General features: G+C 34.4%; 1 protein-coding gene across 2 annotated transcripts; it reads left to right on the top strand.

Annotated features, from left to right (window-relative positions):
• The first annotated feature begins 660 nt into the window (after nucleotides 1-660).
• LOC106666365 (HEAT repeat-containing protein 5B) lies at nucleotides 661-20332 on the top strand. Of its 2 annotated transcripts, XM_014393526.2 has the most exons (35): nucleotides 661-866; nucleotides 4986-5124; nucleotides 5195-5406; nucleotides 5466-5613; nucleotides 5756-6044; nucleotides 6104-6282; nucleotides 6346-6595; nucleotides 6740-6883; nucleotides 6944-7067; nucleotides 7132-7258; nucleotides 7320-7431; nucleotides 8471-8589; nucleotides 8653-8786; nucleotides 8855-8964; nucleotides 9066-9229; nucleotides 9426-9458; nucleotides 9728-9802; nucleotides 10727-11002; nucleotides 11060-11247; nucleotides 11310-11593; nucleotides 11658-11827; nucleotides 11882-12026; nucleotides 12086-12265; nucleotides 12343-12797; nucleotides 12859-13104; nucleotides 13164-13425; nucleotides 13771-13947; nucleotides 14090-14252; nucleotides 14316-14431; nucleotides 14530-14808; nucleotides 16574-16795; nucleotides 16860-17023; nucleotides 17117-17330; nucleotides 17646-17791; nucleotides 20074-20332. In XM_014393526.2, coding segments are annotated over exons 1-35 (6246 nt in total). In that variant the 5' UTR covers nucleotides 661-864; the 3' UTR covers nucleotides 20272-20332. The 2 variants fall into 2 exon arrangements, with proteins under 2 accessions (XP_014249012.1, XP_014249011.1); XM_014393525.2 differs by lacking the exon at nucleotides 9426-9458.
• The last annotated feature ends 5434 nt before the right edge of the window (nucleotides 20333-25766 follow it).

Here is a 25766-nt window from a genome sequence, read left to right as displayed (position 1 = left end):
TTTTCTTTATAGTGCCAAAGTTTCAATCTTTGTTGATATCATCTTTAGGGCTCAAAGTGTTTTCTGTGTAGATGTGGCATTACTGTGTGACTGTGTGTTGAAAGTGCCCTTGGGCATAATTGTACTCACACATTCATTAACACTATCTCAGAGTACTTGATATTCCTTGGGTTAATTGGGGATAAGCCTCTCCATTCATGCTAATAAATTACATTCACACATTCATTACAATGCCCCAGAGTATTTGATATTCATTAAGGTAAGCAAGGATAAGCCTCTCTATTCACACATTCATTAACACTACCTCAGAGAGCCTGATATTCCTTTGGTTAATTGGGGATAAGCTTCTCCATTCACGCTAATAAATTACATTCACACTACTCCAGAGTACTCAATATTCCTCAAGGTAAGTGGGGATATACCTCTCCATTCATTCTAATAAATTACATCCACTATTATTGTTTTAAAAACATTTTCTTTTATGTTGAAACAAACAGTAGTGCTATATTGTATATTGTCATGTATTTTAAATAAATAAATTATATATCTAGAAGATTCTTTGATCTTCTACCTGATATATCGATAGATGACCAATGAGTGTCGAGATACTTTCGATTGTCGATTATCGATCTTCCTGCTCGATGAATCACTCACCAGTGTGATATCGGTATCACGTCCAAAATGGCAACACAAATTAGGGAGTAGTGGATTACTTTTCACCTTCAGTATTAACATGTCGATCTTTAACGCTTAATTCAATATATTTCATTATTTGTTTAAGTAATCCCTTGCATTGGGACTTTACCTTGTGCACTGTGCAAATGGAATTTTAAATTGTCTCTGTAATACCATCGAATTCCAACAATGTAAGTGGCCCATAAATACAATTTTATTATTTCACAATTCCGGTGTTGATGTAATTATTTAATTAATTATTTCAGAATATTCGGATTGGTATTTTTGTTATGCAATATTAAACAGAACTGGAGTATTCACAATGTTTTGTCTCAATAATTGATGTTAATTATGTTTAATTTATCTTCTACATTTTATCAATACAGGCTCTTTTGCATTACAATCCATAGTTTATAGTTAGAAAATAATAGTATTTTTAGTTTTGAAAATCAAACTTTTTTATTTGGCAAGAGAAACTATCTAATTAGTTAATGACACCTGCTTTGCAAACAGACTAAAGGATTTGAAATTCTCTTTATATTCTTAATACAGATATTTGTTAATATACAGTTTTTTATAAACCTTTGGGACTAAAACAAAAAATGGCCCATTAGCTGTGGCAGTAATACCCAAATTATCCTATTTCACTTATCTGGTAGACCAAACGGCTCAGCGAGAACAAACCCAAATATTAGGCAGCATACAAGACTGGCAAATCTATGTATCACATAGGCAATGAAAACAACTACGTCAACGCAACTTGAAACACTGTTAAATCTAGCTTCATTAGAAATATTTATACAAGAAGAAGCGAGGAAAAGCTCATTTAGGCTTTTCAACAGCAATTAACAAGCTTGTCAATCAAACTGGATGGGTACTAAACACTGGTACACAACAATAATCAATACAGTCAGATCCCCCATTCTTATAAATGGGGACTGACATCCCGGAAGTTCTTTTTACGACATCCTATAAACAGAATAGAAAGGAGAAAAAGAATTCAGAAGGTAATCATAACAACGTGGTACGCCGATGGCTCGTAACTGAAGGAACCGGATCAGGCATTTTCTTTACATACCTACAATATGAGTAATCACTCTTGATCTTTCAAGCTGAAATACTTGCCATCAATGCTCGTCCCTTAGAAAATCTCAAAAGACTGACAAAATAAAATCCTCATAAAATTGGATTACCAATTATTAAGGCATCACCATTAAAAAATAATAATAATAATCACATCAAAATTAGTCAGTGAATGCATCCAAAATCTCCAAGTTATGGAGAAGCACAACAACCTGATGAAATCTGACACTCAGGACACAAGGGAATTTGGGGTATGAAAAAGCAGACACATTGATTAGAGGAGGATCCGCAAGACCATATATGGGCCCCGAACCTCTTCTTGGGATAAAAAAAGCAACAACAAACAACGCGGAATCCTCAAGACACAAACTTAAACTAAGACAACCCTCACCAAGACTGGCAAACTCACTACTGCAGTTAGTAAGTGCTAAACTCAGAGAAGTGGTCTATAGGTAGGAAAACAACTACACAACATGTGTATATTTATTCATGACCCCATTTCTAGGCTATGCAGTTAGGAAGAAACAGGGAAAAGAATTGTTGCGATGACAATGACATGGTATCATTAGGAGAAGGATCGAGTGGTTCGCACTGAACTAAGGAACTAGGAAGGCTTATTAGCCCAAAGGCTGCAGTGCTTGACGAACAAAATCACTGACTTTCTAGTATCCATATTCATCATCATCAGAGGTTGGGCGTAATGTGGGAAAATATTTCTTTATAAAGACGGAGCAACAATAGTTTTTACAGAATCTTACTGATTACATTGGTCATGGTCATTGGTCTGTAAAGAACTAGGAAGTTCAGTAGGTTTGGTTTAGGAATAATCTTTAATTAAGAGAATTTCCATAATTCTATATAAAAAAAAGAAAACTACATTTTTTTTTTCAACAACCTTTTTGGGACAGATTTTAGGATGCTAAAATGTGTTCCGTCGGCCTATGGTTTTTTAGCCTGATTTATTTTGCATTGTGCATCGAAATTTGAAACATTCACTTTTGAAGTGCACCAATTCCGTTCAAAATTTGACAATACATTGCTCAGATATTATAGTTCTCAGTAGAAGTAGTAAAATTTATATTTCATAAAAACTATTCATTATGTATATTAAAATATAATTTTAAAAAATTTATTACTGATTTATTTAGCTCAATTTTGTACACAAAGAGTACTGGAGAAAAAATATATATACAAAAAATATTTATAAATAGGACAGCAAAAATATAATATGAAAATTAGTGTGTACATAAAGGATGTAAAACTAAAAAACTAAGGTTATTGGGCAGACAAATAATAAAAAAAGAAAGACAATAGGGTATATGGTAGGAGAGTGTGTAAAAGGTTGGGAAGCCAACAATTAAAATACCAGTCAAGATTTCAGGGCATGATAATTTTAGCTGTAAATACAATTGTGGGGAAACATGAATGTTTTCTTCAGGAACAGAGAGTTGAAAAAAATAGAAATATTCAAATTACACTTCCAAGAACTGTAAGATATGTAAAATTTATGCAGAATTTCCCTTTTTTTTTGGGGGGGGGGGGGTGTAATATGTTAAATATATCACTGGAAAATGTTTTAAGGATTAACCCTGGATGCACCATCTGAGATAGAAAACTAAATTTTGTCATTCTGACTACAAGGTCTCAAACAGCATTGCTAAGGGGAAATAAATAAAACAATGGTCTGAAATTAAATAATAAATACAATATATAAGATAAAAGAATATACCTAAAATGATCTAGTTCAAATTAAATGCATAAGAGGTAATACTAATGAATGAATATGGTGTCAAAATTAATAGATTTTTTAGGAAGGGTGTGGGAGGTGTCTGATACACATTGGATACAACCTCAGCTCAAGTGATTCTTTGAGTGTCAAGCTAGAGCTTTTAAAATTGAAAAAAATTCAAATCAACTCATCACAAAGCCTGGGGAACATCTAAGCTCGAATGAGATAACTCATGAGTTGAGTTAGCAGGGTTCGCCTTGCTGTCCCTGCAAAAATACTTGTATTAAACAAATGTACATATTGATTATATATCAATTTATATGATAGTTTGCTTATTGTTGTTGCGAGAATACGACATTCCTGACATCTAAAATAAGGATCCAGGGGGATTTGGAAGGATAGGTGGATCATATCTGATTGTGTTTGTTTAGCAAAATGAGAGAATGGAGGAAAATATACTCTTAAAATTATTTACTAACCATCTTGACAGTTAGGAAAGGAATGGCAGTCTATAAATGAGGCTGAAAATCATTCAATATAGTGAGTTAGGAAAGTACGAAGGTATGATTAAGAGATGAGTGGAGAGAAATCTGTTTTGGAAGCTTTGACCCACATAGGACTAGACTGACATGATCTGATAATCATGGACTACTTAATCAGCAACACAATTATGCAAAGTGTAAGCCTAAAAACACAAACTGGAGTGGTGTCACTTGGTATTGGTACAATTATATGATTCTTTCTGATGATAAATACCATAATTAAAGATGCCCTCAAGAAGCGAATGCCATCCCTATTTGCTTATAGATTTTTATTGAAGACTGGTTTATCTAGGCTTACTCATTTTTTTATGACACACATTCATTCATTTTGAGGATTTATTTAACATTTTAAGTGATAAAACAATCAGAATATGATTTATAATCATTTTTCTCATAAATATTTTATTTAAGTGTGGAGTAATTTTTTTTTTTTTTTTGGGGGGGGGGAGTAATAAGGATTTTAAAAATCTTCTTCCACTGCAATCTGTATAAATAGATCTATTGTAAAACCCCATAAATTATATACTTTGGAAAATGCACTTTTTCCTATAAGACTAAACGTTTTACTCAGTGCCTTTTTGTACACCTCTTTTGTTGTGAAAATAGCCTTACCGATGTGGCTGTTCTGTAACGGCTAATGTTCACTTTCTCAAAGGACAACCTGTAGCTTAGCTTGATCATCTTTGATCTTCCATCAAAATGCTAAAATGTGCAACCATTCCTTGGAAAAAAAATTTTTTTTTAAATAATTCAACTCAAGGAAAGGAAATCCTTAATCCATGTTAAAGAGGGAAATATAGACGGGTTGGGAAGTTGGGTGTTTTTATCCAGGATATCGCAATGCATCTGATAGACAAAACTAGTGAGAAATAAGCAGTTCATGTTGATTTGAGACAATCAAGATCCCTTAATATTTTTATATTTTTTCATATGTATTAATAAGTTTAACAATATAGGCAAGGAACACTGATGGACTTGTCACATAGCCTGACTCTTAATGAGGATGCACTAAAGCAGATACCAGAACAAAAACGACCGATTTTTGTTTTCGAATGGCTCAGGTTTTTAGACAAGGTCCTTATTGCTGCTCAAAAGGTACTTTAAATATCTGTACTTTATTTTATTTAACGATATTTTTTCTAACGGATTCTTTTTTGTTGTAAAGAATGACATTAAAGATTGCCAAGGCCGACTTGTCGAGCAACTCATGAATTTGTTGCAAGACAGTCCAGGCCCTCCAACAAGGCGGCTCATTGCACGATGCATGGCTACGCTGTTTTGCGTTGGTGATACATTCCTCCTTTTTGACACTGTCAACAAATGTAATGACATCTTGAGAAATAAGGATGACTCTCCTAGTTTTCTTCCGACCAAACTGTGAGTCGTACAAATCAAAGTGAATGTAATTTTTTTTAAAATCGGATCTTTAATTTCAGAGGTGCGATTCGTTGTGTTGGAGCCATGTACGAAAAACTTGGAAGAATGATGGGCCGGTCTTATGAAGAAACAGTGCAAATTCTCGTTAAATCTCTAAGAAATGCCGAATCACATCTGAGAATTGAAATAATGAACACCCTGGAAAAAGTAATTCATCAATTAAAAAAATATATATAATTCTTTTTTTTTACAAATAATTTATTTTTAGTTATATAAAGATGATGATAAAAAATTATAAAAATAAGTAAATAAATGAAAATAATTTGTAATAAATAATTTACTTGTCAAGGTTTGTTGTGGTATGGGAAATGCGATTGCAAACATGCACAAGGAGATTTACAAAGCTGCGAGGCATTGTCTGACTGATAGAGTAATGGTAGTACGATGTTCCGCTGCAAGATGCCTTTTAGAGATGCTGAACCATGCTGCATTTCTTTACACTACTGAACTAGAGAGCTTGGCCACTTTGTGCTTCAGAGCTTTGGATGGGTCAAACTATGATGTGCGTTGCAGTGTCGGGCGTCTACTTGGTACACTAATTGCAATGACTCAAATGCCGGAAAAGCAAAAAAACCTTGGTATATAAAATTTATCAGATTTTTTCATAATTGTTTTTAACTGTCTTGCTTGTTTGTAGTACATAACAACTCTAAACAGCAAAGTGTAACAAAAGGAAGTTGTTTATCTTTAGAAGAAGCTCTTGGTGTTCTCATGTCAGGATTTTTGCGCGGTGGGAATGGTTTTCTCAAAGGTACCGGTGAAATAATAAAAGGTAGCTCAGGTGTCAATCGAGAAGTCAGAGTTGGAGTGACACATGTAAGTATCCATTAATAAAAATTAAATTTTTCCTCAACTTAAAATTTTTTGCATTTGTTTTAGGCCTATGTTGTATTTGTCCAAATGCTTGGAGGCGAGTGGTTGGAGAGGAACATGACCCCGTTGTTAACACATGTTCTAGAGTTGGTTTCAAACCCAAAAGCAGCCTCTTCTCATGTCGATGCGGTATATTCGAGAAAATGCATTAACTTTACATTACGTTCCACATTGGGGAAAATGTTGGGTGAGAAAGCCCAAGCTTCTGCTTGCAAAGAAATAGCGGCAATCATCAAGGCACAAATGAACTCCATTGGTAAAAATAATCATTAATAAATTTTTTATTAATAACAATAAACTTCATTAAAAGATAAATAAAAAAAAAACACCCAAAATTTATCTGTAAATCATGATATATTGTTGATTAATTTCCTGTAACGAATCACAATTTTTTTTGCAGACTTGAGCCTTGAAAACGCTAAAGACTGTAACCAAGAAACTCTATTTGGACAGCATTTGGTCGTGTGCGCTCTGCAGGAAATGGCTTCCCTTATTTTATCACTTGGGACAACAGCGAGTAATCTTGTTTCAGATCCAGCAAACAGTAAGTTCAAAATGTTTGATTATAGCATAAAAAGGATGACATTAATTTGTTTTGTTTTAGACATTCTTGATGTGGTCGTATCTGTTTTGGTTCATCCATGCCAAGCAGCAAGGCTTGCAGCTGCTTGGTGTCTTCGTTGCATTTGTGTTGCCATTCCCAGTCAAATAACACCTTTAATCGATTTGTAAATATTTTGTTTTAAAAACGATTTTTATGTTAATGGATTAATTTTTGTAATTTACATTTAGATGTATCGACAGTATTGAGAATATGAGAACTTCGCCTGAGGGAATTTCAGGATACAGCTTTGCCCTGGCTGCTGTACTCGGTGGAGTTAGGTTGTCACCACTTGGTGTTCCTCACACCAAGGGAAAAGTACGGTTATGATTTTTTTTAAAAATTTCATTATTCAAATAATAATACTGTGTGAATATAGGTTATCTTCAATACTGCTGAAGAACTGCTCAGAAGTGCTAGTCAAAACAGTCGTCTGTCATTGAATCGAACACAAGCTGGCTGGTTGCTTATTGGTGCCATTATGACATTAGGTATTGTTAGCTTTAAATAATTGTTTTTTTTTAACACTTTCAGCTCAGCAGCCATCTTTTTATCCGTCGGTAGGTAGTACGTGAATATTATTGGGTGTGTGCATAAGTTTTTTTTTTTTTTTTTTTACAAATTTCGACTTTCATTCTTGTAAAGATTATTATCTGCTAGCCCCTTTATAGCTTTAAGGTAGGAAAAGCACTGTTGAAAGATATTGTTAAGAAATGTTCCCGTGCAGCCAAACCCTTACATCATAGGTATACTGTGCCCAGTAGAGCTTTTGAGGTAGCGTTGAAGTTACTCTATCAGAGTAAAATCGCCAAGTTAGGCTGGCAACAAATGCCCTGCCGCCCATACTCTCCAGACCTTGTTTCCAATTTTTGCTGGTTCCGTTCCTTAGACAACCTTTTAAAAGGTAGGCAATTTTTGAAATGCTCTGAAAATTGGACGTTTTTTTAGGACTTTTTTTTCATCTGTCATCAAGCTTTGATAAGAAAAGCAGATATTTCTGCTACCGGTACGGAGGCAGTGTGTTATAGAAAACAAAGGAAATTATGTTTTCGATTAAAAATAAAACAAATTTGTATCTTGAAAGTTTGATTTTTTTTCTCTGAAAAATGAGAAAACTTACACACACATCCAATATTTAAAAATTTTTGCTCTTTACTCAGATAGTTCATTTTTTCCCGTAAATAATCTAATTATGCTAAAAATTATTTTTAAAAAATAGTGCCCTTTGACTTGATAAAATTATACGACTTGATATCATCTATAATGCTATTTTACTTACCAATATAATTCCTGGTCTATTTTCAATTTTCAAATATTAAACCACTATATTTTTTAGTCTCACTAAAACTAAAACTAATAACTTAAAGAACAGAGTACTTCTTTGAACTTCAATCTAAAAGTAAAGAAACTAGAATGCGATATTAGTTTTCAGTACCTCACTTGAGGTCCAAGAGTGTGATATACTGGCCTGAAAGTGTTAATGAATCACACCTAGTACAACAGCAATATGTTAATATATTTATTATCTAGGTGTTCCTGTTGTAAAAGGCCTTTTACCTCGAATGCTTTTATTGTGGAGGAATTCATTTCCAAGGTCGAACAAAGAATTAGAATCAGAAAAAGCAAGGGGTGATGCTTTTACTTGGCAGGTTAGCTAGAATAATTTGAGTTGCATTTGATCGAAAACATTATTTGTTTAAACATTTTTGCAGGTGACTTTGGAAGGTCGAGCCGGCGCTTTATCAGCCATGCACAGCTTTCTACAAAATTGCCCTGACTTAGTTACAGATGAAATTTCCAAGAGGATATTAACTCCTGTAGAATCAGCCCTGGCAATGCTAACAAGGTATACATTTCTACCAATTATTACTGTTTTTCTTGTAATTGGGAAAATTACAGTTTTTCTTCTTTCAGCATATCTTCCATTTTAAAAACTTATGGCCAGCACTTAAAAGCTCCAGCAGCTATGGTGAGGTTAAGACTTTACGAGACTCTAACACTTTTACCACCAGGGATTTTTGAAAGTAAGCTTAAGTCCCCAAATTAAATCATATTCTCTTTAAACATGTTGACTATAGACATATATTATAAGTGATCCATGTATTATATTTTATTGTCATTTTAGATTCTCTAACACACCTTCTTCGCCTTCTCGTCTCCGAATTTACCCTCAGTGAAAATCCGGCAAACACTACAACATCGTTGCTGCGTACAGCCTGTCATGCGGACGATTCCGTCATCCTGGGGTCTTGGCTACAAGAGACAGATCATCGGACGATTGAAGACCAGGTAATATCAAAATTCTTTATTGTATTTCATATTTTGATCAAATATTAAACACTTTCCCAATAACTGCTGAGAAATTAAAATTTTTCATTTTATTCAGTGGAAAAAGTTTTTCATTTTATATTTATATATTTCAAATAGTAAAATCCATGTATTAAGCAAACATTTTCCCATTCTTTTTCTCTTATTGCTTTCAAAGATGGAGCCAAATAGGAAAGCAGATGGTGATTATGTAAGTAAACATGAATTGTGTTTTAGCTCAAACTTTGACAAGATGGACGTAAATGCGATAAAATTTTATTATTGAGTAATGTTTTGAACTAGGTGATAAAAAAAACTTTATCTTTCATTTTGTAAAAAATTAAATTTGTAAAATGTGTGCTGTAATCATTAAATAATATGCAAAAGTAGTTTGTAATTGTTTTTGAAATATGGATGTTAATATTATAGTTAATAATTACTATTTATTTTTTATTGTTTTGTAACAATTTAATTTTTCAGTTACAGCCAAATAGTGCAGCAGGCTCTGGTGCTTTAGAACATGACTCTTGCTGCTTGTACAGAGCTGTCGGTTCGGTAAGTTTATCTTTAGTATAATCTTCATTTTATGAACTTTTCAAAGTAGTTTTATTTTTTATTAACTTTTCAAAATTATGGTCTGGGATGATCTCGTGATATTAGCCAGGTCATGTACACTGCCACACCTTTACCAAGCTGCATTCTTAGAAATGTCCGCTTTTACAGTAGGGCTTAGGATGATTTGTCTATTTCATGTTCGCTCCCGTGGAACTGTATGCAATCTCGGGATGATTCAAGAAGATGAAAACTGCCTTTCTCGTCTGTACCGACTCCGAGCATGGTATTGACAATTCAGGACGGATCCTCACTTCTGCTTTTTCTAGAGCAATATACCTTGGAAAAATGGTAGTAATCATCTGGGTACCCAAGACATATCAGGCTGGAGGGCAACGAACTTGCAGATGAGGCAGTGAAATCTGTAATATTTTGCCCTCCAGACCTAACTACCACGATCCGGCCTGACACTACATGTAAGAATATTGTAAGAGTGCATTGGCAGCACCAGTGGGTCAGGTCGTCTGAGAAGCTCCTTCTTAAAAGTTAAGACGACAACTGAACAATAGCTGAAACGAAAGGAAATGATCATGCTTACTCGATCGATGATTGCCCATACCTGTCTGACACAGGACATCTGCTTTTGGGATAAAACCTGCACAGGTGTCTCATTTATAGAAAAAGGTTGCTCAGTGTGTCAAATCTGAGAGTGGCATGCCTTGGTTTCTTATAGGGAGTGAATTAAGGTGGTACTCATGTGGGTAAAGTGTGCCTTTTTAAATAATATTCTATGTATTTTTGAGTTTTTTATATTTTTTGATACAAATTGACGCAAATTACTTGCTATAAGTTTGAAAATTCTTAAATTTAAAATATAATTCTAATTACATACGATAACTTTTATAGATATATATTTTAATTTTTTAGGATGAAGTAGTTCCAGGCCCTTTGCCTCTTGGCGTCGCTGTTATTGATTGTTCCGTTGTACTCTTTGGCTGCATCTTTCCTAGAATCGCCAACAAGCATAAAGTACAGATGTTGGACCATTTCTCAGAATCGATTAAAGCTACAAAATCCTCAAGAGCTGAAGCTTTGACGTTGAATGTTCTTGCGGCACTTCTGGCAGGTCTCAAAGGAACGACAGAAGTCAAAGCTAGCCTAGGTCAGGATGATGTAAAAAAATCAGCGATTTCTCTTATTCTCGTAAGTATTTTTATACTTGATGTTCTTAAAAAAAATATTAATCAAAATGTGTTTTAGAATGCTTTGACAAGCACATCTCCTATGCTCAGATGCGCTGCTGGGGAATGCTTGGGAAGATTGGCCCAAGTCATTGCTGATCCGAGAACAACAGCTGAATTAGCGCAGAATAGTTTTGATAGATTAAAATCGGCCAGAGATGTCGTCAGTAGAACTGGTCATTCTTTAGCATTAGGCTGCATGCACAGGTTTGCAAGAATTTATTTAAGTATAAATTTATGCGTTTGTCTTATGCTTTTTATCATTTTAGATATGTCGGAGGCCTTGGGTCTGCTCAACACTTAAACACTAGCGTCTCAGTTTTGTTAGCGCTCTCTCAGGATTCGACTAGTCCAATCGTTCAAGTTTGGTCATTGCATGCTCTATTTTTGATTGCTGATTCTGGAGGTCCGATGTTCAGGGGTTATGTCGAGCCAACTTTATCTCTCGCTCTCAAATTATTGCTAACAGTACCGCATTCTCATGTCGATGTACATCAGTGCATTGGAAAAGTCCTTGGCGCTGTTATAACAACTGTGGGGCCAGAATTACAAGGTAAAAAGGTTTCCTAGCGTTCCGTCAATGTATTTTGACATGCTTTTAATATATTATTTATTAGGGAATACAAGCTCAGTGTGCTCAATGAGATCGTCACTTTTATGCGCATGTGCAATCATGCAGGATCACAGGGATCCTTTGGTTCAGGCTGAAGCCACATCGTGTCTTCAGCAACTTCACCTCTTCGCTCCAAGACATGTGAATCTATCATCACTTGTTCCCAACCTTTGTGTAAGTATTATATTTATCGCCTGTTTATCACGTACTAAAAATACATATTTACAGATGAATCTGTCAAGCAACCATCTGCTTCTTCGTAAAGCTGCTGTTTGTTGCCTTCGACAGTTGACTCAAAGAGAGGCCAAAGAAGTTTGTGAACATGCCCTTACGCTAGCCATGGAATGTAAAGAAAGTGGCAATCCGGTTGAAGGTAAAAAAAAAACTCTTGTTCAACAGCTTTAATGTTAATAATTAATCAATTTTCCATAGGACTTCTGATTACTGAATCTGGTCTTCCGGGTGCTCTTTTTGCAATGCTTGATACTGAAACTGATCCAAGTCTTATAAAACACATACATGATACACTCACAAGTATGCTGCAAGTATTAGCTGTTGACAACCTCACACAGTGGCTATCACTTTCTAAAGCAGTATTGACTGTGCAAATTGGTAGGTACAGGTTTAAAAAAATATATTACTAATAATTGTATCTAGTTTTTTGTAACTAGCAGAATTTTCTTATTTAGAGTCTATCTCCAACCTAGAAAGTGATGGATCTAGCAGATTGAATGGAAACATCGGTGGCTTTCAAGAAGATGATGACGACGAAGAGACGGATGACAGCGAAGAGCTTAAAACCGGGCAAAAGGGGAGTTTAACAAGAACGGCCGTACAGCCGAGATGGCCAACTAGAGTTTTTTCTGTTGAGTGTATTAGGAAGATAATTGCAGCATGTAGGCTAGGCCACAGTAGACATTTTAATCTTCCATTAGCAAAAGAGTTAAATTCAAATGGCGTGAACAATTCCCTTGTGCTACACCTTTCTGACCTCGTAAGAATGGCCTTCATGGCGGCGACAAGCGATTGCGACCAACTTCGCCTCGAAGGCCTTGCGACCCTTCATGAAATCATCGAAGCTTTTGCAAACGTTCCTGAGCCAGAATTTCCCGGTCATCTACTCTTGGAGCAGTATCAGGCACAGGTAATGAAATAAATGGAAATATTTTATATATTTTTGTTTAAACTTAAAACTAACATTGTAGGTTGGAGCCGCACTGAGGCCTGCGTTCTCAACCGATACTGCACCGCATGTAACAGCTGCTGCTTGTCAAGTCTGTTCTGCTTGGATTGCTTCTGGTGTTGCAAAAGATCTAAGTGATTTGAGAAGAGTAGAACAGTTATTGGTATCATCTCTGACCAAACTACAAAGGTCAAACGGAACACGTTTGTTATACAATGAAAGTTTACTTACTCTAGAAAGACTTGCGATACTCAAGGCATGGGCTGAGGTAAGTTCAACCTGAAATTTAATTTTTTTTCATTTTTACTGATTTATTTTTTTCAACAGGTTTACATAGTAGCCATGGTAGGGAACAATCCTGCAGGAAACAACATAAACATAGATGATGTTGTATCTGCGGAAACACAGATCAAAGTTAACACATATATCAATTCAACTACTTCAAATGAAGACGAAGAGAATGAAGATTTTGGTGATTTTGAGTCAGGAGGTGAATCCCTTCTTGCACTCGTTCAACCAGAGATCAGCAACTTGTCACAGGCATGGCTGGCAGCATTAAAAGACCATGCGCTTCTCTCATTGCCACCAGGTATTTATAAATAATCTAGCATTAAACATAATTTTTTATTTTTTCTTGAATTTTGATTAACATTATAATAAATTAGATTTGCCATTCATTTTCATTGTAAAAATTTAATAATAAAATATGTAATTAGTACTAAAATTATTTTAGTAGTAAAGGGTGCACATGATTTTTATGATAAAAAAAGGCTAGTTTTTCATGGTACATATAGATTTCAATTTTTATAGATAAAACTAGTCTCAAATATAATTTTTATAGTAAAAAACCAAACTTTCATTGTAAGAATTCTTGATACTTGGTATTACTCCACTACCAAACCGTAGTATATCACTCAACACTTTTTTCCCCAAGAATTTGCGAGCCAGTTGCCCCATGACGGAGGGGCATTTTATACAATGGATACGATGGACAGCTGTCGACCGCATTATGCAGCATCATGGCCACCGCTCCTGCATGCTGCGTCACTTTGGCTAAATGCAACACAGTTCAAGGGAGAAAATGTCCATGATAGATTCCACCTTCTCTTTGGTTTGTAATCATTCAATAATTTATATTTGTAATTAATTACAAACTCTAATGTTTGCCTGTAACATTTAAAAATCAATGTTTTGAAATCATTGACTTATTGGTAGTACTTTACCTTGAAATAAAACTTTTTTTTTAAACTAAGGTGTATGCATGGAAGCTCTTTGTTCGCCAAGGATGGTTGAACCTATTGAAAGCATTATTACATGTCTACATGCACTTTCAACTCTACTTCAAACGGAAATGCCTAGACAGCTATTGATGTCTGGTAAAACCTTGGGAATCGAACTTTGTAATGTTCTTCACAGGTAAATAATTATGAAATTTGAAATGTTCATTAGAAATTAATGCTTTTAAAACTGTTTAAGCAGGCTTTTATTGACTCGAGAAAACTTGGAAGCTCAACAGTTAGTTATGGATATTTTGGGGCTGGTGATTAAGGCTGCTCTTGAGGACTTAGAGACTCAGAGGAAAAATAAACTTGCTGGTATTATATTATTATGAGATTTATATTTTCATTGTTATATTCTACTTTTGATGTTTTATAAAGTAAAATGGTATTCATTTTTTATATCAATTTTTTAGAAAGCACTGATATGACTGGTGAGGATTCAGAAAATCTCGGTGAAGGAGGAGCTGACGGTAACGATTTAGAACCAGGGAAATCGTTAGTTTTTGCAGTTCTAGAAGTATGCCTGTGCCTACTTGTACATCAAATACCGGCACTCAACCCTTCAGTCAATAGTACAATGCAGGCTTCATCTCAGCCTCAGTTCTTTGCGGGACTTTCAGAAGCCAAACTCCAATTGGTCAACAAAGCTCTCGATTCAATGGGAAAACTTCCAGATTTGTGTTCACCTCTAGGTAATATATGTTGCATGTGTGTAAAAGTTTGAAATGAAACTTCCTTACTTGCTCGGTAGAGTAAAAACATTCAATGTGATGAAAACGCTACTCTTCCCTATCTCCGAGTGCACCGACAGCTGCTTCTCCCTCACCTCTCTGACTCCGATATTCCATTCCATTTTAATCTCCAGTTTGTACTGTCTATATACATCATTGTTAGAAATAATAAAACATTCGGGCTGATCACGACTGATTACTGATTATTACGTCTTTCTTAAATTTATACACTTGGATTTCGATTTTAATTTAATACATACCTGCTGATTATTATTGATTACGGATCACTGTGCTACTCTTTAAGGCTTATTTTCAATTAATTGTCAAAATATAAAAGCACACGCACAGGATTTATCATGGAGTTGTCTTAATATCACATTTCCTAATACTTTTGGAAACCCGGCTGGATAATGATGAAAGTGTTTATATCCCTAAGTTTGACTTCATCATACAATTGAAACATTTCAGTGGTAACTGGAGGAGTTGCTATTTATAAAAATTCCGACAAAAGCTTCTTTTACTAAAGCCTGTAAATATCGCATGATCAGTCAATTGTTGCCAATTGCCAATTATTTTCAATGGTGATTTTAATTTTAATTTTTCGTCTAAGGAAGCAACTACTTTAATTGCTTGAAATTTAATTAAAAAAAAAAAACTAATACCAACGTCTTAACTACTAAATTACAAAGCACCATTGATGCTGTATTTGGTAGATACCTTGAGAAATTAGAATCAAGAACATTCATATCATATTTTAGTTAACATAAGCCAACAGTCTCTTTTCTAGAATATGATGAACGATTAATGATTATAAATTAAAATTTTGATATTGATTTCAAACCAAACATGTTCTTAAATGTGGACTTTTAATTTAGGAAGTTTCACTTCTGTAGGGTGCAGTGTGAGATATACAATTTTTTTTGCAAATTTCAATTTTCACCCTTAAAAAGCGATCATTTATTGTATACTAGCCCTGTTGGTTCGGGGGTTGGCAAAGCCGCATTGAAAGGGATTGGTAAGAAAGGGGTAATGGATCTCAAAAGTTAAGTCTAGAATAAAGTGCGGCGACGAGTATGACATGAAAGCAGATAAAATTCATTTAAGGTATTGTTTGCTGTACGAGTTTGATATCGAATATAAAATGGTGGAGTTTGGTGGGATATTCGAAACCCTTACGGAAGAGGTATTCTGTGCTAAGCTCAAGCTAGAGCATCATGAGGTAGCGTGGAAGGAAAAATGTCCAGGAAAAATAGTGCAGATAGCTGCAGTCAGTCAGAGTAAAATCGCTGAGTTAGGCTGGCAACAAACCCCTCGCTATCCATACTCAACAGACCTTACCCCTTCAGATTTTCACTTGTTCCGCTCTCTAGACAACCACTTAAAGGTATGGAAGAAGTTTTGAACAATAATGCTCTAAAAATTGAACTTACAGACTTATCGTCATCATACTTTTAAAGAGGATATTTTTATATATATTATAAAAACTTTTATATTAAAAGTTTGACTTTTTTTCTGATAAATAAACATGCATATGCACACAGCCAATATGTTTTCCTTTATGTGATGACTTTTTTATTAAGTTTATATTTAACTATTCTATATAAATTCTTTGTAACGTAAAAATGTTACTATATTATAAATATTGTTTGCCTCAAACTTCTTCCTGTTGCATGATCCTGTAATATAATTCCATCTTTTTTAAATATTAGAACAATTTCACTTTCAGGAGCTGCTAACATTCTTCCAACTGTATTGTACCTTACGACTGGAGTGTTAAAAGAAGTTGGATGTAGGCCTTTTGCCGTCTCCACCGGAGAATTGAGCGGAGTGCTCCACTGTTTACGAGCCGTCTGCTGCCACCCTTATTCGTTGAACACTAAGACATCTTCCCAATGGAAAGCTTTATTACAGAGCACTCTTGCCAAAATTATAGACCTAGCTAAAACAGGTATGTCGGTTATTAATAAACCTTATTTAAATTTCATGATTCCAATAAAGTATTTATTATTTAGGCAACGATATAAAAGGAGAGGAAATTAGACTTGATGAGGTCACAATGATGATGTCTATAGCAGTTTTTGTACTGCACGCACCACCAGAGGTTGTATCAGCTCCAAACCTTCAATACCCATGTATAAATCATTTCCGAAGGTGTCTTCAGTCTGAAAACATGAATGTAAAAAATTCATATTCCTAACGCTTTTCATTTCTTAAATTGACATTTTAACCCTAACCATCCCTAAATTGACACGCTATCTTATTTTCACAGGTAAAACTAAAAAGCGTACAGACACTGCGGACCATATTTGCAAATACCGAGAGGACAGTGTGCACAAGTTATATCCACGCGCTTGCACCACGTCTGCTCGATCTGTTACATACTAAAGCTGCAAAACAGCCATATTCAGAAGCCGAATTGAAGCTAACATTAGAAACCATTTTGGCAACAGAGGCCCTGGTTCATCTCGCCGAACCTAAACATAGTAAGTGATTCATTATTCAATTATGAAATTCCCCCATAAAATTTGTTACAATTGGTGGATTAATTTAGATTTATTAGTATGCATTATGCACTCACTATAAAAGCACAGAAGCTTATTATTTAGAATAATTTTAAAAAAATTAAAAATCAAAACTTGATAATATTCAGTGCTGTTTATTGAAAAATTGATTAATCACCTTATTTATAATTTTGCGTCCTATAGAGGATTTACTCCAAGGCAAGTCAATAGTTTTTAATTAGTTATAATAAACACTTTAAATCTTAGTTTGGTTGTGATAATTTATTTAATTTCTAGGAATTCAAATGCTGAAGATGTTAGTGCCGGAGTTGGTAGATTGTCTGTTGGAAGGTCCTTCCCTAAAAGAGGCTAACAAATACTGTAAATATCTTCACGACCAGAGCTTGTCCTGGTTAATGAAAATTGGTCCTCAATTTCCACAGGTAATTTTCAATATTTAAAAAAAAATGAGAGTGAGATTAAATTTACAGGTTTGTCAAATTAAATTTGCCCTTTTACAAATCCGTTTTACCCTTTTGCAAATCAATTTCACCCTTTGTGGGACTGCGGTAGCCGAGTGGTTAGCATGATTGACCCTCGGCTCAGATTCCATCGTCATGGGTTTGATTCCCATTATTGCCTCTGGCACTTTTTTGCACCCTTCCCCTCTAATTCGCATATGCATTAATTCATAAGGCCATAAATAAATCACCCTTTTGAAAATCAATTATTTCTATTTTTTATGTTTTTCCATTTTTCATAAAATTCATATAATCTGCAAATGAAAATGTAGGCACCATTTGAAAGACAAAAATTTCATTTTTAAACTCTTAATACATTGATTGTGTCCTATGCTTGACCATTTTGGTTGCCACTGCGGAACCCATCTACCACATAAAATAACTAGTAGTACTTAAAAATAACGATTTGGTTTTTCTTTAAGGAACCACAGTGGCCAAGTTGTTAAGGTGGCCGACTCGTATTTGCCACACCAGTGGTCCTGGTCCTAATCCCGGTGTAGTCAATTTTAATTAAAAATAGTATGAAAAATATATTGCAAAGTGGTTTGATGCCGCGTTCACCACATGCAATTAGTGGACATTAAACCCTATTGTAAGACGAATTATTTTAATTTTTATTTTAATACATTTATCTAAGTGGTATAAATGACGCCACAGTTGCATCTTCCGCAGCGCGTTTGTTCACTTTGGGTGTGTAATTGAATGAAAGTTGTTTCTACTTTCTATAATAATTGTTCCTTTATTTTACCTAATCACCAAATGTATAAATAATTAATTAAAATAAAACACACGGAAAAGCAAATTATGTGGTTTTCATAGAATAAAAAATGGCCATAGCCAGTGACGCTTCTGAGGAAGCCCTATAATTTTTATAGAATATTTGAACGATGAAGTGGAGAGTTTTCAAAAAGTGTAAACAAGTGGACACAAACCATACGTCCACCGCGCCCAGAAGGATATTTGCCATGATACACATGTTGCGGCGTACACATTCACGATGTTAGGAAATTTTAAGAAGCCGTAATACCAAATCATCACAATCCTTTATTTTTCCACTACCCTGCATTTTGATGAAAGTTCGTGTACAACCAAGAATATCAAATTGATGTTGATTGTAAACCAATATCTGTGCCACTGCATAAAGTTAATTTATCCTCTGAATTAAACAACAGACCAATAATTATCATAATACCTAGTTTACCACTTTCTGGAATTCAATTATTATCAGGATGTGACCTTGTAGGGATCAATATGTAATTATGTAATCATTATGTAATTGAATGTGAATGCTTCAAAATAAAAACCTATACCCACTGGGATACTTTGTTTGGACTCTGCCATGGAGCTGCATCTGGGATTCATTTTCTTGCATCTGGGACGCTCCGCAACAATGAGCCTTGAATCTGGTGTGTTGCGTTTTAGTATTTTTTGAATTCCATCATAAATGGAATTCTTTACTCAATGTCGCGCCACATTGACTGAAGATTTACAGATACAGCGATGTTTGTAGAACATTTCCTAAGAGGAATACAAAGACAGGGGAAAGAAAGCAGACATTGTGGCTAAACTAGCCCAAAAATATGAAGTTAGGCTTTGCATAAAAGCCTCCACTTGCAAGGAAACAATAGTGATTGCTAGTATGTTGGTAGCAGAAACTGGCACCTTCAAATTCGTCTCCTTTTTTGAAAAGTGGTCCAATCATTTCCAAAAGACATTCATAATCAACTGGACTCATCCGAACAAAATTTCAGAATCCCATTCCATCTTCCGATCTCAGTGTGACAAGAAGATTGTGCCCTTGATCCTTGAATGTCCCATGAATCCACCAACTTGGTGACTTTTTGTAAGCTCTTTTTTTTACTCCGTAAAATGTAACTGCAATCCCTGAGAGTGCGACCTCATTCAACATGGCTCAGACTCGAATTAGATGTGGTCATGATTTCTGGAGCGACAATGTTGCGGGGCAAAGAATCTGCGACATGTATCCAAGAGTGACAAAGAGTCCAAACAAAAAATTCCATTGTGTATTAGGCTAAAAACAGGCCAAGAATATAAGCACGGAAACGCATTTTAGCATCTTAAAATAAGTTCTGAAAAGGTTAAATAAAATGTCTGATCCTCTTGCCTGCATTACCCAAAAAGGTATTGATAGGAATTTCTTACATTATGATAACTGAAATGTTTATCCAATGTTACTGTTTTAGGAGTTTAAAACGATTGTATCTGAGTCTGCGGATTTAAGGAGTCGACTCGAGACTGCTATAAGACGCTCCCAAGAGACTGGACCAAATCAGAAAATACAATCCAACATGCAACAGCTTACAAACAACAACGAAATGGCCAATCACTTACAACAACCGACTATCAAACTCAAAACGGATTTTAGGAATTTCACATCATAAACATCTGTACAAGCTCAAGTACATAAATAAAAATTAACATTTATTCCAAATTTTATATTTATATATGTTGTTATTTTGTGTACTATATATTTTATTTATTTTTCATGTTATATTCTTGCATTTTGTTAATAAGCACTAATGTTTTTTAAATTAAAATAAATTATTTTTTTGTACTTTAATTTGTAAAAATTTAAATTGTTTATAATAAACTTCAGAAAAATTGAGATAACAAAGAAGAAATTGGTAACGTGAGTAGACTGAACTTGTCTTTCGCTTGTTTGGAATTATTAAAAAAAGAAAACTTTAAAAACTGTTTCTAAAAGAAGAAATAACAGTTTGTATTTCTATAAATTATCGGTACCTAATGTCAATCATTAAAATACACACAACTATTTCTTAAAAAGCACAGAAAAATTAAATAAGTAATATATTGGTTATTGAAGGAGTAGTGACATTTTAAACATCTCTGCAGTGTAGAGCATGTAATTTAATATTTCTTTAACTTCTATAAGTAATTATTGAAAGAGATGTTTCTAGAAATTTAATTAGTATTGCTAAACCCGATTATTAATCATTGATTAATGTACTAGTCAATAATGTGGTGTCAGAGGAAATGTTTTAACAAATAAGTTAAAAAGTAAGTCGGCAGTTCAAATTAATATTTAAAATGTCAATGACAGTTGTGACAAGACGCTCTTAATAACTCGAAGATTGAGTTCTTGTGCATGAAATTAAGTGAATAATGCTAAGTGCCAAGTGTACTACCAACAAATGCGCTAGACGTTGGATCGTTGAAATTATTTTAATTTATTTTTCACCGGGTTTTTCAACCGAACCCTGGGGATCTTTTAAATTTCCAATTATTGCCCTTTTACTACCTCAAATTGTTCAATACTTTTATCAATCTGTACACATATCTTCGTAAGCGTACTATAAATTAATGTTGAGTAGTCTCGGCGGCACTCTACACATCAAAACTAGGTGCTTGAACAATAGAAATACATAGTGCCTTTCTGAAATTACATACAAATCTAATGTATATCTCGCTGTATGACTGATTTATTAGAAACAAGATTACCCACAACAAACACATCAAGGGACGGGAATTAAATCAGTATACGTAAATTAGAAAACAGAATGGTCGATAAGAAAGCAAAAATTAAAATTAATCATAATTAGAGGTGATTTTTTAAATAGATAGTTTTTAAAAAAAAGTATTGTCTTTTTTTACGTAAAAATTTGAAATTCTTATAGAAAAATACGACTTTATATATTTAATCGAAATAAGGGTATTAAATTATTTAGTTAATAAATCTGCTCCTCTGGCATTGCTTCTGAAGCATTTACTTCTAAGGAGGTGGGCAGTGCAATTTTTAATTATTTTTATCTGAAAGAAGGATAACAGTTTTACTGAAAGTTCTTGAAGAGTTGATCTTAAAGGACCAAATCTATTGATGAAAGATGATTTTCATTTGAATTTAAGAACTTACAAACATAAATTTCTCTAATTCAAATCAAGAAATGAAAAATAAGAAAGTGGATGAAAAAAAGTAGGAAAAGTAGACAAGTTGTCTAAATGAACCTTGTAAGAACTTTGTCAAGAAATGGTAGGACAACAAATCTTCATATTATGAGTAGAATCACCTTTACAATTTAATAACAAGATGGATGTAGAAGTAATTGTGTACAAACCTAAAGTCTACCTAATTTAGTTAATAATAATAGGTCTTTTTATAAATCATTAAGCTTTTTTAATTTTTTAGCCCCCATATAAACTATTGACTTTTATTTTTCTGATTAACGTTGGGCTAAATTTGAAATGTAGACAGTAAAATTTTATTTCCAAAAAGAAAGCATTTTTCATTTCGGTACAACTTATAAATAGATTAAATTGTTTACAGTTATTTATATAATTTTTCTCTTGGAAGTATAGTTTACAAATTTTCATGAAAATTTAACATTTGATATGGTAAAAGTATAAGTAACTGTATTAGAATTTACCATTATATATTAGATAAGTGTTTAGATGTTTCCTCCCTTAAAAGACTGTTATGTCACTGTTAAAAGAAAAATATATATGTATATGTAATTTTCCAATCTGTAGAAATAGAGGGATAAAAAGGTTGGAAAAACAATAGATAATTAGTAAATGAAACTGTATTTTTGTGCAGGTTCTTCTTTTCTGTGTTGATAGAAATAAAAAGTTTAAGTCACATGATTTTGTGTAATTTTTTCTTCACAATTGGTAATTTATTACCTATTCTCCTAGTTTTAGTTGTATTGTAATAAAGCGGATTTGATTTAAAAGTTATTGGTTATTAATTGCATTTCCTTCCCACTTCTTATTGCCTTATCCGAAGTCCTACCTAACGAAACTCTGCACGAGTTCTTGGAAGCCACACAGATACAAGCCCGGTGTCACACAAGGGAGTATTCTTGGTCCCATGCTTTTTAACTACCTGCACACCCTAATACCATCATTACCACCTGCTTTAACACATGAAGCCATTTAGTCAGAAGTTCATATAGATATATTCATGTAAAAAAAATGGATTTTCTAAAGAAATTTGATGAAGATGAAAGCTCTGTAAAATATAACTGATTACTGATTTAAATAAGCCCAACTCTAACATTTATTTACATACTTATATGCATGGAGTTGAGCCTGTCACTTCTCACAGTCGTAAATTTTGGGAATTACAGATTTTGTAATTTACTAAGAAGGCTGGCCTCAAGAATCACCTAGGTGTTGGCAGTCAGTGGCCAGACTTGTCTTATATGTCCAGCCACTGAATTTGGGCTCCAGGGGCTACCAACAGCTAGGTCATTTCATCCCCAACACAATCACTCTCCCATTCACACTCACACTCACTCTTAAATACAGTATTTTTGATTTGAGTGTCCATTTGTCAACCTCACATGGCCTTCTCATAAACAGGTGGATCATGTTTTTTAAAGGATTTTTAGCGTCAAAGAGCTGGAATATGTCGGTCAGGCATGGGCACCCAGACCAAAACCACTGTTTTGCCAAGACACTCCAGTTCATGATAATTGTCCAATAAAAGGAATTAAATAACATAATACATGTCATAACAAAAAAAATTAAACAACTTCCTTGGTATTGTAAAGATGCCAAAACAAAATATATCACGGATTATTTTAAACATTGCCAATTTAAGCTCTGATATTCTATATAGTCATTAAAAATTCAATGGATTTTTTTTATTAATCTGTTACTATTTTTACAGTAATAATTATTCTTTTTATCTAAGGTTTTTGGTTGAGATGAAAAATTAGGCTACAGCATGGGGATCATGGGTTCAAATCCTGCTGGTGACACTAATTTTTCATCTCAAACCAAAAACCTTAGATAAAAAGAATAATTAATTGGAATAGTATGTAACGTTCTTTTGAGTTAATTATTAAAATTGTCTGTTTATGTAAATGTTTAATTCATTAATTAATTCTACTTGTTGGGGTTCTCACTCTTTGAGCAGTTTACTTTTAACACACTTTATTGATTATCTTGTCTATTACATAAAAAATTGAATTAGGAAGAAAAACTTGGGGGAAGGTTGTACATCGATGATCTTAACTCTTATTTTATCAAGACCACAATTACTAAATCGATACCACAATACTTCACCCTTACATTTTTTTAACACATATAAAGAAAGTTCTACTTAAAAAAGGAGGTAAAAATATAATTTGACTATTATAGTTAAAGAACTAAACAAATAAAAACAAAACAAATGTAAGAAAATACTTCAAGTTCAGTTGTAAAATTTTATAGGCATTTTGATGTGTCTTCCGCTTCTAGTCATAGCTGGTGACTTCTTTAATTCAGAACACACTCTTGTCCTTCCTTTCAGAGTCTTAGGGTGTGCTGCATTTCCTGATGTAGTTGGCGAATCTTTTGGGTAGCATTGTTGGGGTGGTATATCTTCACAGGGTGGGTTTAATAAGTATGCTGGCTTGAGGTGATCTATTGCGACTGAATCTTCCCGACCATGCATCAATTGAGCAGGCTATTGAAGCTTTTAAATAGGATTTGATCGATGCTATTGCCACAGCTTTAACTGACCACTCAACACAGCAAATCATTCAAATGCTGGCTGTGTATGACACTAGAGGTACGTAAGTATGCCGGCTTGAGGCGATCTATTGCGACTGTATCTTCCTGACCATGCATCAACAACTTGAAAAATTTTGGATACCTCTTTAAAACTTTAAATGGTCCACTATAGGGTTGGCATGTGGTCAGCAATAAACAATCGATGTGCTGGTTGTGGGCGGCCGCCCTTCATAGGAGCGACCGCCTGAACTCGTTTCCCTGATTTGAATCTTCAAAAGTACATGGGGGGATGCATGAGCGGGCTCTATGACCAAAACGATGGTGGTACCAACACAATTTTCTACCCGAGGACGGAGATGGAGTTATGATATAACGGCGTTCGCTTTGCTCTCTAACTATACCTCTGTTTCGTCCTATTGGTTGTGAGACAGCTAATTGTGTTGATATTTCTTCTATTTGGGCTTTAATGTCGTCGAAGGCCTTGAATTAATTCAGGCTGGGCTGATTAATCGTCGTGTTAACTGCGTGAACAGGCGTTGCACCCACTATATTTATAATCTTATCGGCCGTTTCGGCCAGCTCCTCCAAGGAGGCATTAGATCCTGCCAGAGAACTTTGAACATGCATGGGATATTTTCAGTCACTCTACCATCACCGATTTGTCTCAACTGAGATAATAGTTGAGAAGGTTTATTATCTCCCAAAGGGAGGTCCTTTAGCAATTTGTTGGCCGTAATAGCATCAGACTCCTCATAATGTTTAAGTAATCTTGCTTTTAACACCGTATAAGGTGTTTTGTGAGGAGGAGAAATGACAATATCCCGAACAGCCTGTACAATATTATCTAAAGCACCCACAATAAAATTAAATTTTGTTTTCTCATTCGTAATGCGGCTATTTTCAAATTGAGCCTTTGCTCGGACAAACCAGAGGACCACGTCTTTCGTCCAAAACGGAGGCAACTTCACCGCTACATGAGTCACGTGCTGATGAGACGGCACGCCTGAAGCCCTCTCTTCACAGTCGTCCAGCATGGTAAAAAAAATGTATATGTTGTCAAAGAACTTACTAACTTCCGATCACGTCGGGGTCACCAATGTTGGGGTTCTCACTCTTTGAGCAGTTTACTTTTAACGCACTTTATTGATATCCTGTCTATTACATAAAAAATTCAAATAGGAAGAAAAACTTGAGGGAAGGTTGTAGATCGATGATCTTAACTCTTTTATTTTATCGATACCACAATTACTAAATCGATACCACATACTTCAATAATCAGACCAGTGCGCTTTGTTTTCTGAGCTCATTGTATTGCAATTCACAATAATACTCAATTACCTATGTTCTTAATGTGTCCCTTAACTGGATTGATATGTTTATGAGCTATATTTTATGTATGTTTTTAATTAAAATAAAACAC

This window comes from Cimex lectularius, unplaced genomic scaffold (genome assembly GCF_000648675.2).
Source record: "Cimex lectularius strain Harlan isolate CLEC.00 unplaced genomic scaffold, Clec_2.1 scaffold124, whole genome shotgun sequence".
In the NCBI taxonomy this organism is placed as follows: domain Eukaryota; kingdom Metazoa; phylum Arthropoda; class Insecta; order Hemiptera; family Cimicidae; genus Cimex; species Cimex lectularius.
The sequence above is the reverse complement of the archived record's forward strand: the minus strand, read 5'-3'. Positions and strand labels throughout refer to the sequence as shown.